The 13,564-nt window shown below is 49.2% G+C and overlaps 1 protein-coding gene and 1 pseudogene across 1 annotated transcript in view; one reads left to right on the plus strand and one right to left on the minus strand.

Moving 5' to 3' along the window:
• Positions 1-13,564, minus strand: part of GPC3 (glypican 3) — a 172,927-nt gene that overhangs the window by 42,428 nt on the left and 116,935 nt on the right. The window contains exons 5-6 of the mRNA XM_066640180.1: positions 13,320-13,445; positions 9,436-9,556 (exon numbers count right to left, since the gene is read on the minus strand). Of these exons, the coding sequence (XP_066496277.1) occupies positions 9,436-9,556; positions 13,320-13,445 (247 nt within the window). The remainder of the gene's footprint in view (positions 1-9,435; positions 9,557-13,319; positions 13,446-13,564) is intronic.
• Positions 3,325-3,438, plus strand: LOC136663429 (5S ribosomal RNA; annotated as a pseudogene).

Consider the following 13,564-nt stretch of genomic DNA (forward strand, 5'->3'; position numbering starts at 1 on the left):
CCCCCCCAAGGACCCTGTCATGGCAAAGGAGATTGTCAATGCACACAGCTCAGTGGTCAATGCAAATCCTCAAAGTTCATTTATATGTTAATCAAGAGCAAAATCATGCAATTGGAGCCAATTAGATAGGAGTTGCACCAATCACACCAGGGGTTCTGGCAAGCAGAGCAGCCTTGCTGAATCAGATCCAAACTCTGGACTAGGTTACTGGTATCTGGCTCTACTGGTATAGAGCTGGATGTGACAAGGCTAGCACATCCCTGATAGCCAAATGGAAGCTGGCATGTGCAAATCACTTCAGTTCCCAGCTAGAAGCACACAGAAAGAAGACTCTTTTCCACATTTTAATGGTTGCCACAGCTGTGTTAGCTGCATGATGGAGACTGCATCAGGGACTGCAGGATTTGAACCCGCTATACCCAAGTGTGGCCTGGTGAGCTCCTGCAGACTGCCTCTGTTCAGGCCTTGATAAGCACGAAGATGGAGAACAGGGCTGCTCACCACAAGCAGAAAGTGATAGAAGCTTCACTTTATGGTTTTTGCTCCGGTCAACCGAGGACCACCTTGCAAAGTTCATTACGGGTTACAATATGTGCAAGCTCTTGGTTTTAGAGGCAGGGTGCCTCTGATTGCCAGATGCCGGGGAGGGCACCAGGACGCAGGTTATGTCTGTTGTCTTGTGCGCTCCCTGAAGCATTTGGTGGGCCACTGTGAGATACAGGAAGTTGGACTAGATGGACCTTTGGCCTGATCCAGCGGGGCTCTTACATTCTTACGTTAAAGGACTTTAACATGGAACAGGCAGCAAGAGAATCATTCCTCTCTAAAAACTTTGAGAGCCAATGCCAGGAGGCAGCTTCGTCCTAAGGAACTCCCCACCACATGCCAGCCAGAACCAGTGAACTCTTATCTTAGGAGGGGGAAAGCATCGAGTTTCGTCCCACCGCTGCACTACTTGGTTTTGCAAATAAAAGAACCGACAGAGTGTCATCGCCAAACTCTCCAGTCTGCAGTGCTCACAGACCTGCTCTTGATACAGCCCCTGCTCCCCAGTGTGCCTGCTAGTTAATTAACTTTTCCTGGCACATTTGCCAAAAGGATTATTTTATCTCTACAGTTTTTTTCATTCAGATGCGAAAGTCTCACTTCCCCAGACACAAACAAACGGGGCCTTTCCCGGCAGAGGGAGAAACTCTCTGCGCCTGTAAACACAGGCAGTGCCAAGCACTTTCCTAGAGATTTGACTCTGTCAACTGTTTCAGGGAACCCTGGCTCCATCCACCAGTCCTCCCTCGAACCACAAAGGAAGACTATTTAGAGTCTGCTTTGGAAGTTGGGGGGGGGGGGGAGGACTCCCACGCATTCTGGAAGCAGAGAGCCAGACTTTGTCCACTGAACCCCAAACCTCTTCCCACATTTGTCATCAGGCAGCCTCTCACACACTGACCTTGCAGTTCTGTGTTATGGGAAAAGGACTTCCCTTTCCCTGGGTCTATTGACAATCCGCTCCGCTGGGTGACCCCCAAGTTCTAGCACAAAGAAAGGCAGAACTGTGGTCTGCGACACCCACCCACCCACCCACCCACCCACCCAGGATTTAACTGTTCTTCTCAAAGGGGCCAACAGCACAGATCTGGTACTTCTCCCTCAAGAGGAACTTCCACATAGCAAGAGTCCTCACCAACACACTATCGATTTTGATGCGCAGTGAGGCGCTCTGCATGGCCTGCCCTAGTCTTTTAAAAGGCACTTCCGGTTTTTTGCTAAACAAGAAATGTGTCTTGGAAGGCTCTGGCAGGCCTCCTGAGGCATGGGGAGGCTATGTGCTGTCTCCTTGCACCTCAGAACACCTTTGCATGGGACCGGAAGACAATTATGGTTATGTCTTGAGGGTCCTCTGATGGCCCTGACCTGTAAATTCAATTATCTGTGGTTTTTTGTATCTATGGGGGGTCCAGGAAAGGATCCCCCACAGACTGGCCAACGATTGGCCCTCGTTGGCCATCAGAGGCAGGTCATTCACACGGCCTCACTGCACATCAAAAGGAATCCCAACACAATCAAAGGATTCGTCCAGTCACCTCTGGGAGGTACAGCCAGGCTCTCCTGACCGACGTTGGGCTAAATCCTGCAAACCTGCGGGTCCCAAACCTGCGAACAAGGAGGGTTGACCTGTACTCTGTTTATGGAATACTATTCCCAGGAAGGCTCACCATTTTGGTGCCATATGGAGACCTGTATCATCATCCAGGATTGTCGTGTTCTTTTTCCCATGTTGCCATTCTGCCGCAGTTTTGGATTTTATTTCCTGTTTGTGTTTGCTACTTGCAAACTGCTTTGGTAAATTTTATTGTTGGAAAAACAGAACATAATGCTTTGCACACACGCACACACTTCCTCCACTCGTTTATCTGCAGAGGCCACGGGTGCCAGAGCCTAGTTAAATAACATAGCTGACCCGTCATGAGAAAACGGAAGATTCTGGAAAATGATGCAGTAGGAAACAGCTGCAGGAATGAACTGGTCAGCACCACTGGAACTCACTGCTACAAGACACGATTATGGCCACTAGCTTAGATCATTTCTTCAAAGAAAAAGGAGGGGACACACTATCAAGGACAGATCTATCAAAGGCCATGAGATGTGGAGGAAAGCTAAAAGGCTACAGCCATCGCCTTCCTCCATGCTTGTGGAGCTTCCTGAACGCACTGGCGGCTTGTTGATGGGAAAGGTTTGTTGGACCAGTTGAAGCTTCACCCCAAGGAAGTAAGATAATTCTGATGTCTGGAGAAAGGAACGGAGGAAGAGTCAAAACTGAACAGATTTGCAAGCCAAGGAGAGTGTAAAAATACGTTCCTCGAAGGGCACCACCAGGCGTTTACTTCCCCATTTACAGGGACACAGAAACAGGACGCCTGTTAACGCAGTGGCGTGCCTCTGCTGCCCATGGTTTTACAAGGCCACTCTCCTTCCCCTTGAGCCCATCCTGCTGGTACAATTCCCGGGGAGGTCGGTGCCATTGTTGACCTCCAGCCCGCAGGCAGCCGTCAGCCTGACACTTCAGTACGCCGAGCCACTGCGCTTGCTGGGGAAAGCGGACACATTCAACAGTGACAGGCAAACAGGGAACAAACCGTTTGGTGGGAAGATCTCGGGGAAAGGCACAAAAGCGCTATTGCAAGGAACAAATCTGCCCGGGCCAGCCTGCTGCCTCCCCCAGACCCAGAATTTAGAGGTCACTGCCATGAAGAGAACGTGAGTAAAGCAAGTGGACACAGGACCCAGGAGAGAGGGGAGAAGGGAGCCCAGGAGCCAAAGGAGGAGGCTCAAAAATACCCTGCACATGCCTGATCTCGTTTGATCTCGGAAGCTAAGCAGGGTCAGGCCTGGTTAGTACTTGGATGGGAGACCGCCTGGGAATACCGGGTGCTGTGGGCTTATACCATGATCTCGGAAGCTAAGCAGGGTCAGGCCTGGTTCGTACTTGGATGGGAGACCGCCTGGGAATACCGGGTGCTGTAGGCTTATACCATAGTCTTTCGAGACTGAAGGTTGCCAACCAATCATATTTTCCTACCTCACCTGTACTCACTGGGTGTGCAACGGCTGCTGCTGCTTTGTGGCCCATTTTAATTAAATTAATGGCAAGGCCACATCTGGAGTATTGCATCCAGTTCTGGTCACCACATCTCAACAAGGACAGAGTGGAACTGGGAAAGGTGCAGGAGAAAGCAGTCAAAATGATTAGTGGGCTGGGGCACTTCCCTTATGAGGAAAGGCTACAGCGTTTGGGGCTCTTTAGAAAACAGGCGCCTGAGGGGGGGCATGATTGAGCTGTATAAAATTATGCAGAGGATGGATGTTATTTTCCCTCTCGCATAACACCAGAACCAGGGGACATCCACTAAAACTGATTGGCGGAAGAGTCAGAACAGACAAAAGAAAATAATCGGTGGGACTCCTTGCCACAGGATGTGGTAATGGCATCTGACCTGGATGCCTTTAAAAGGGAGTTGGGCAGATTGACAGGGCAAAAGTCCATCCCAGGTTACAAGCCACGATGGGCATATGCAGCCTCCTGGTTTTGGAGGCTATCTCAGAATGCCAGATGGAAGGGAGTGGCTACAGGATGCAGGTCTCTTGTTGTCTTATGTGCTCCTGAGGCTTCTGGTGGGCCACTGTAAGATACAGTGAGCTGGACTAGGTGGGCCCTTAGCCTGATCCAGTGGGGCTCATTTTATGTTGTTAAGTTCCAGTTGGGAGCACGTCTCAAGTTTCCATGTGCCTCTAGTTTGACCCTCCCCCGCCCAAAAAAAGACAGGCAATCAGGGCATTTGTAGGCACGGCAGAGGCGAGGATATGAAATGTTCAGACTCACTGAAAATGTCAAAAGGGAACGGGAAGGTTTTCTGCAATTAAAAAGGCACGATATGTTCAGACTTAATTATACGTAGCACCCACAGTCTGTCACACTTCTGCTGCTTTAACTGTCCTGGCTCTGCCGCAGTTAATTGCTCCTTCCATATGGAGTGGAAATCTGCAAGAGGGTATTTACGATGCTGCGTTAACTCTCGAGCTGCAAAGAAGGGCAATGCAGCTAGTCCTTAAATACCAGGCCCGTGGCTTGCAGAGCTGTAGATGATTCTGCGTCATTGGGGGGGGAATTAGTTGATGTGCTCTCAAACACACCAATCGACGCAGGACCACGCCTTTTGTGTTTCTGTCCAACAGCCTCGAGGAGAAATAATGACAGTAGTTCGTAGATCATGACGGTGCTGAGTGTTCAATATTTGCTATTTGTCACATATAGTTTAATGCCTACAAAAAGGGCAGCCGAAAGAATGATAGGTGCTCTTTCAAAATACATTTCATCTTCCTTCTTCTTGTCGGTTCAGGAACTAAATTCAGGTCTGGCAACTCAAGGAAAGCTATTATACTTCAAGAGTTCTTAAGTAGATTGCTGAAGTGTCCTCTAGTCTAGATCAATGTTTTTCCACCAGTGGTACTCGAGGTGGTGTCCAGCAGTACATGCGAGACCCCCAGACCCCTGTTGTCTGGCAGCAAGACCACTAATGCAACGTGACAAACAGCAGTAGGAAGCCCGGCTCGGAGGGCAGAACATGCACTTTTCACATGCTTGAAGAAGTCCTCCAGTCCACACCCTGAGCCTCTTACCAGTGTTTGTTGCATCATGCCTGGCCTTCCAATCTGGAAGTAACTGGTGATGACATTATCACTGCCCCAAATGGCTCCTGAGGTGAATGGGAAGGACAGATAACACAGCATGTTGCAGTACCTGCTGGACTTAAGAGCGTCGCAGCCCCCTCACTACACTACTGGCTCCGCCTCGAGTCACAACTCTGCATCAGACTTTGATCTTAGGGGGTCTGAAGCAACAAAGGAGATTGCACCAGCTTCAAGTGTGTCCATTTACAGCACAGAGCTTTTAACCTAGGAAAATTCTCCTTTTAAAAACAAACAAACCAAGAGGAAAAGAGACTAAATTCTTCTGTGAAGTAGCTACAAGTGAACTTGAAGACAACACTGCCTCCTTGGCTGCTGAAAAGTCACTGATGGCTAACAAACACCAACGCTCTGTTAATTAGCCTTGAAGGTGCTACCGGGTCCAGACGCCAAGTTTTGTTTGCACAAACATATTCCCAGGCAGGGCCTAGGAGAGGGGGGTAAAGGGGGTGATTTGTACCCGGGCCCAGGGTCAGAAAGGGGGCCCTTGAGCCAAAGGAGGGGGCCCAGAAATTTCCTGGGATCTTATATTTTCCAATCGCACCCAGACTCACTCCCCATGCAGGCGGCTGGTGCTATTGCCGTGGGCACTACTGCCTTAAGCCACATACACCAGGCCCAGGAATGCATACATGCCTTAATAGGGTCACATCTGGGAGGAAACTGACCTGCAACAGTAGCTCTTTGGCTTGTGGATCTGTTTACTATGAAGGAGTGTAGAGGGACACAGGGACACAGCTGCGGGACTGCAGCTGCTGCAGAAGTCCGTTTTGGTGTACGCAGGACACTTTCCATTGTAGTGTTAGCCTAAATTCAATGACACTAATCTCCTGCAGTGATTTTCTATATTCGAAATATTTTAGAGAGACTTAGGAGTATGTTTGGTTTTCCGTATCACTGTATCTGGCTGCCAGCACTGGGCAGGCAGGTAGACCTGAGCTCTGCATTGGGAAGACTGGTAGACCTGGGCTCCAAAGACTATTCCAACTGTTGCCACTTTTCCCCTGACTGTTTTACCTCCGTTGCTACCTCCGTTGCCACCCCTCCCCCACTCTGTTACACCCCCTCCCTCTTTGGGAAGGGGCCCAAAAGAAACTCTGAACCCCCTGATAAAATTCCTCGCAGAGGCCCTGTTCTCAGGCTCTTAGTCCCTGCACAGATTCACCCACCTCTTGCAACAACATCTGAGATCATCTGGCTACAAAACACAGAAAGCAGGATGTTGTTGGAGGTATCGCTGCGGCGCTTCGGAAAGTAAATTATAAATTGGTCCGCATGCATCCCAAAGATCTGTCAAGATACGGGAGGCTTGAAATACTTCCAGACATGGGCTGCAAAATCACCTGCAGCAGAACCCTTTCCACCTGCTAATGGCCTGGCTGCCCAAGTCAATTTCGTTCCCAGAGTTTCGGTCCTAAAATGACTTGCCCGCTGCAAATTACAGTAACTTGCGCATTTGGCTGCACTGGCTCCCTGTCTTAAATGCTTAGCTCTTTATAATGGGTCCTTGACGTCTGTGGGGGATCTGTTCCAGGACCCCCCCCATACAGAATTCTGCCGATAATGAAATCTGGGGGACACACAATGTGGCAGCTACTTACCCGGGGGCTGCATGCAGTCTCCTGACACCTCTGAACACCTCCTGGATGCAACCAGAGGCTGTTTCCAGTCGCATCCAGGAGGTCCCCCGAGACCCTCCAACCACGGCATCCGTGGATATTCAAATCTGCAGATGAAGACCACTGTTTCTGCTCCCTATCCCATTTGTGATCCCCATTTGTGTCCCCCAACCTCCCCAAAAGATGAGGCTTAAAGGATATGTCCTTCGAGTTTCCACCTGATAATCAGGGAACTGATCTACATCTGAAATATTTACCTCCTGATCATTTTGGCTGCCCTGTTCTGCGTCTTTCCCAGAGATCGAGCAGCCCGCTTCCCACCCAAAAAACATATCTGCAGATGAAAATGAAAACAAAAACAAAAACCCTCCAGGCATGCCTTGCCTTCAGTTAACTGGAAAAACAACGATAATAATAATAATAGTTGAGACTATTATCCCCCCAAAAATCTCTCATCTTTTTGAGACTTCTCAGTACTTCTGCCAGAGCAGTAGATGGCACTGTCAACATCTCACATGTTAATCAGGGTTGTCCCCCCCTCCTGCCCTCCCAAAAAATCTGCTATCATTTCACTTCTTAAGAACAAGTCCCTCTAAATTCCTAACTAAAACCAGCTTGGCAACCAGGAACACCCCCTCAAGGTCTGGATTTGGAGATAACTACCCACAACCTGAGCTCAGATCCAACATTTTTGCCTTGGCTGGAGAACTGGACTTTCAAAGGCTTTGGCAGGCCTGGGTTATTTGAAACAGTATTCCACCACTGTTTCAGAAAACACCACCACCCAAAAACACAGGTGCCTGTGAGTGTCCATTCAAGAGAACAACCTATTCAGTAGAGTAGTAGCACCTATTCAATAAAGGTATAGTTAAGACAGAACCTGACGAGCACCTGTTCTGGGTGGTACGCCAAGGGGGGGGTGCATGACGGCCCCCCATGCTGCACCCTAGCTATGGAAGAGGTGCTGGTAGCTTCGCATTCTCCGTTCCTTTTCCTGTGGAGGCTCCCTTGAAAGTGAGTAGCCCTCCTCCAGGGAGTTCCCCTCCTCCAGGAAGAACCAGGGAACCACTCCAGGGAAGTGATGTCAACTGACACAATGTGATATGACTTCACTTTCCTGAGTGCCAGGACAGTAAATTTATATCTCTGTCTTCGGATGCCAGAGGATTCTGTTATGAGGTCTGGGGACATGCGGGGTGACAGAGGGACAACACCTAGTCTGCCCCCTGCACACTCTCCATCATAAGCCTGCGTGAATATGGTGCCTTCTCTCATGACTGGGAACCCTGCAAGGAAGGAGCCCTGCAGAAGCTCAAGAGTGTAGGACTAGATCCAAGGAGCTCAAGCTGCAGAAGGGGAGATTTGGGGCCCAATCCTGTCTGACTTCCCGGCACCGATGCAGCCATGCCAACAGGCAGTGCATAGAATCCTGCGTGGCAGGGGGGAGGGGGTTGTCTTGGAGGCCTCCTCAAGGTAAGGGAATGTTTTTTTCCTTTACATTGGGCCTGCATCGGCGCTGGAAAGTTGGATAGGATTGGGTCCTTAAGTGGAATGTCGGGAAAAATGCCTTGACAACAGGAGTGGTTAGACAATGGAACTGATTACTCAGGAAAGTGGTGGGTTCTCCCTTGCTAGAGGTCTTCAAGCAGAGACTTGACAGACATCTTTTGGAGATGCTCTAGACCAGGGGTGTCCAAAGTTTTTGGCAGGAGGGCCACCATCATCTCTTGACACTGTGTCAGGGGCCGGAGGAAAAAAAGAATTAATTTACATTTAAAATTTGAATAAATTTACATAAGTTTACATAAATGAATATATTAAAGATGAACCTATATGAATGAATGAAGGTCTTGCAATAGCTCAAGGCCTATAAAAGGCCTTGCACAAAGCAAAGCCAGCCTTTCCTTTGCTGCCACTGCTGCATCACAGACATGAAACAACAAGCAGTGGAGGGAGCCCTCATCCCACAGCTCACGCGAGGTCAAACAGTTGCCCTCATGCTGAAAGCAATTGCGTCAGGCCAGTGCGGGCGCCAACAAATCTCTGGAGGGCCAGAGGCTCATTGGAGACTAGGGGCTCCCTGAGGGCTGCATTGGGAGTCCTCGAGGGCCGCAAGTGGCCCCAGGGCCGGGGTTTGGGCACCCCTGCTCTAGACCAGCGATTTTCATCCTCTTTCATGTCACAGCAACACTGACAAGGCACTAAAATTGTCAAGGCACACCATTGGTTTGTGTTTGTTTTTTTTTTACAATCAACAAGGCACACCAGGTTGCAAGCGGGGGGCTCACATCCACCAATGGCTGTACTAATAAATGACCCTCCCCCCAAATTCCCATGACACACCTGCGGACCATTCATTGCACACCAAAAGTGCCGTGGCATACTGGTTGAAAATTGATGTGTAGATGGATAGTGGCCTCCTCTGATTCTATGATTCAATGCAGGCATGCAACAGAATGCACGGGAACTGGGGGGGTCTTGCCACTCTCCCCACACATGCACTCAGACCTCCAGCCACATGCCTGAAGAGCTGTTTTGGGCCCTCTGTCCAGGGACTGAGCCCACCACATACCTGATTGATGTGCTTCAGTTTGTCGATGATCTGGCTGATGACTGGTTCGGGCCCTTTGGCCTTGACGTCATGGTTGCCAAGTGGGGCTTTTGCACCACTTCGAGCCACCTGGCGGCTGTACCTGCAACAGTAAGACACTAAAGGTGAGCAATGCAACAACCACAGACAGTCACACAGGGTTTCAACCACCTTCAGTGACCTAAGGCAGGGGTCTCCAAACCCTGGCCCGGGGGCCAGATGTGGCCCGCGGCAAGCCTCTGTCCAACCCGCAGCCAGCCTCTGATCCCCTGAGAGCCTCTGGCCCAGTTGACCAAGCACAACCAGAGTTGTATTTTGGGGTAAGGAATGGGGGTCCATTTAAGTGTGTGCTTTATTTCTTGGGCTGTGTTTGTTTTTGGAGAAATCCTGGACATTCGAGCCCATTTATTTATTAATTCATCCAAGTTCCATCTCTATTGTATTTATTTAAATTTTTTAAAAAAAATTTTCCCCCGGCCCTCGACACTGTGCCCGATATTTGATGCTGCCCTTCGGCCAAGACGTTTAGAGACCCCTGCCCTAAGGCAACACCCTTGCACGCCGCATTGCATGCAAAGCTGGCCAATGCATTTCCTCCTTGAAGACTGTTGGGATGTCACTGTGAAAGTGAGTGGAGTGAAGGAAAGAGAAATATCACCCTCGAGCCTTTGGAACAAAAGGGACTGGAGTGGGAGAGGAACGGGAGCAGGGATGGTGTAGTGGTTTGGGAGTTGGACTTAAGACCTGGGAGACCCAAATTCAAAGCCCTGCTCAGCCATGAAGCTTCCCGGGCAACCTTGGGCCAGTCTCTCAGTCACACCTACCTCACAGGGTTGTTACAAGACCAAAAGGAGGGAAGGAACCATGTACGCCACCCTGAGCTCCTTGGAGGAAGGGATGTATAAAAATGTGCAAAATAAATGCTTCTCCCCACCCTCAAGGACACTTTTCCCAATAAGATGCAGTGATGCGGGGGGCGGGGGGGTCAGACTCTATCTGGTCACGAACCTCAATGGGTGACCTTAAGTTAGGTTAGGGTGTGAGAGCAACGATCTCACCTGTTGCAAGAATAGAACTGGGAGGGAAGGGGGGTGGAAAAGAGAGAGGGTGCTCTGGGCTCCTTGGGAGAAAAGCAGAATCTCAAATACATGCAACTGGTCATGTATGTGGATGGGGAGTTGTAGCAGTAAGAACTAGGAATTAGGAACCCAGCCCCCCCCCATTGAGCCAGAAAAGCCTCCCCCTTCTTTCTCCCACTCCAGTCTCAAGGCACATTAACTATTCCCTTGGTGCCATCTTGTGGAAAAAGCACAACGGTGCATCATAGGCCATGTGGAGTACGGCCTCCCCCGGAGAATCCTCCGGGGCTCCATTTCCCTGATTTTCGCAAAATGGACAGGCAAGAGCGGACCAGTTCAGAAAGAAAACACACTCTCCATTTTATCAAGGAAAGGACATTAACCCTAAGGAAACCAAAGCCACCATGGCATGTGCCCTGCCGCTTGCCTTCACGCCCAGCCAAGGCCCAACTTCGCATCATCCATGGGTTCCCTTCCCACCAGGGCAGTAACTCAGCACACAAGGGTCCCCATCACAGCCGTCCCTACAGCCTGAGCACCAAACCAGTTCTGAGGCCATTTGTGTTTCCATTATTGACAAGTCCAGCATACAAGCAAGGGCTGTTAGCAGGATATGGGCCATCCCCCCCTTTTCCCCCATTCACCTGTGGGCCTGCTGCTCCGGGGTGTTTTTCCCCCCCTCTTCTAGCAGATTTTTGACGCTTTCTCTGAAAGTGACCACAGCAAAAGAACCAGAAAGCCCAAGAGAACTCTCTCTGGAGGGTCAGACTCTCCTCCCATCTAGAGCGGGAGTGTGTGGGGTACAAAATGTCCTTCTGTCCCGACAGTATCTTCCCCCATAACAAAGCGTTGTACCTTATCTCCAGTTGTGATACCCCCTTGCTTGCCTCCCCCTCCTCATCCATTTTCCTCACTTTCCATCACACCTTCTACCTCCCCCCATCTCCCTCCTTACAGGCTGTTCACACCCCCTGAGGCTCACCTCACCCTGACCAGCCCAACCCCTTGGCCAACCCTGGCCTCCCTTGCTTTTTTGGCCCTTCCAAAGCCATGACACCCTCAGTGGGCATTTCTAGCTGCAGTCCAGCCAGTCACCTTCCTCAATGGCTACCATTTTGGGGTTGTCCCACAGACACATACACTGTCCGCTGCAGCCCAAATAAAACCTGCTGGTTTTTGCAGGTCGAGGCTGGCAAAGAAACCAGCTTCTTTGTGAAGCGGGAGGGGAACAAAAAGAATGGAAATTCCTGCCAAGCGCTGCACTCCAGGGGCCCCCACCTTGGCTTCCACGCAGCCTCATTTGCCTGTGATTTGTGCACAAAACCCTAATCTAATATGTTGGCAGTAAAAAAAAAGGAGATTGGAAGCCATTCCTCTCACAGAAGTAACACGGAGAGAGTTTATGGATGTTACTGAAGTCTTTTTAAGTGACGAGGGAATAAAGCGAGGAAAAAAGCATTTAAGGATGAATTAAGCTCATGCAGAATTCATTTCTTTCACTATTTGAAAATGGCGAAGCACCCTAATGCGCTTTAAAAACGTTTTGCAAAAAGGGAAGCCCCTATCATCTTATTCAGAAGCAATTTAAGGAACAGGCCACCCTAAGCAGCTTAAATAGACTCTGTGAATCTGAATGTGTAATAGGGTTGGAGGTTTAAGAGCTGGGAAAACCCTGACACTGTGTAAAATCTTTCTATTAACCAAGAGTTCCCTACAACTAAGCATCTCTCTCTCTCTTGTTCTCCAGGGCTTGGCCATAAATATCCAGTACATTTCACCACCTTCCCAGGAAGGGGCTTTGTAAGTATTTCTTTAACTCCTCTAGATGAGTTTCGGCAGTTTCACTGCCAAAACAAGGGTCTTGTGACCCCACAGGGATAAACAGAAAACTAAGCTAGCTTCCTTTGGAACATATCCTACTAGCATAATGGTTCTCAAACTTTTTAGCTCAGGACCAGGGTGACCAGATACAGTGAAGTGCCTATACCTTTAACCATTGTATAGAAGAGTGCAGGTGCAGCTTTTTAAACCCTTCTATGTTGAGCTGCAGCCAAAATTCCCTCTTCTGTACAATGGTTAAAGGTATAGGCACTCTGTTCTTCATTGCATATGGTCACCCTGCTCAGGACCCACTTGGTAGAATGAAAATATGTCGGGACCTACCAGAGGTGATGTCATTAACCTGGAAGTGATGTCATGGCCAGAAGTCATGGCCAGATGTCAAGCAAGAAAAATTTTGAACAATCCTAGGCAGCAATCCTATCCACACTTACCCAGGAGTAAGCCCCATTGACTATTAGAAGAGAGATGAGTGCCCACAACTCTACACTCTACCACATTTTTCCATTTCCTCTACCTTCTCAAGTTCGGAAATTGTTGGAGTAGCAGTTGAATTGGCAGTGACAGCCACACCACGAGGTAAGGGTGGGCTGGGTTATACCATTCCAGGCTCCAAGAGAGCTGGGGCTTGTCTTACTTCTGTCTGAGGCCAACAAGGTTTTGCAAGCAAAATTGTCTCAGGAGCCTACCAGAACTGAAATCCAGAGACAAAAGCAAGACCAAAAGAGCATCTGTAGGTGTCACAGGAAGCTGCCCTTCTTTTGTTGAGCACTTGCAACTATTGTCTGCCTCCAGCCTTATAAGACACTATAACAAGGTGGTAGATCACATGGAGATCAACTCATGTTTCCAGAAAAAATAAGATCTATTGTGTATTGGGGGACAGCAACCCATTACTAGAAGATGCAGGGAATGGGACGACCTGGGCGAAGAAGGGCGTCTTTTTACCTTTCCACAATTTCTTGTCCATTCCAGCAATGGGTATTGTTCTGTACAGTAGAACTGTGGCTACAGATGTACTCGGGCAGGCTGCTGTAGAAACTGCTGTGTGCTCTCAGTTGTGTGATGAGTTCCCTGAAATAGACAAGAAAGAAAAAAAAAAGATGAAACCAGAGACAAAAAGGAAATTTTTATTTTACAAACCTGTTTCAAAACAGGTTAGGAAGCACAAGAAAACTGCCTCTTGGGAGTTT

This window comes from Tiliqua scincoides, chromosome 12 (genome assembly GCF_035046505.1).
Source record: "Tiliqua scincoides isolate rTilSci1 chromosome 12, rTilSci1.hap2, whole genome shotgun sequence".
NCBI classification, from domain to species: domain Eukaryota; kingdom Metazoa; phylum Chordata; class Lepidosauria; order Squamata; family Scincidae; genus Tiliqua; species Tiliqua scincoides.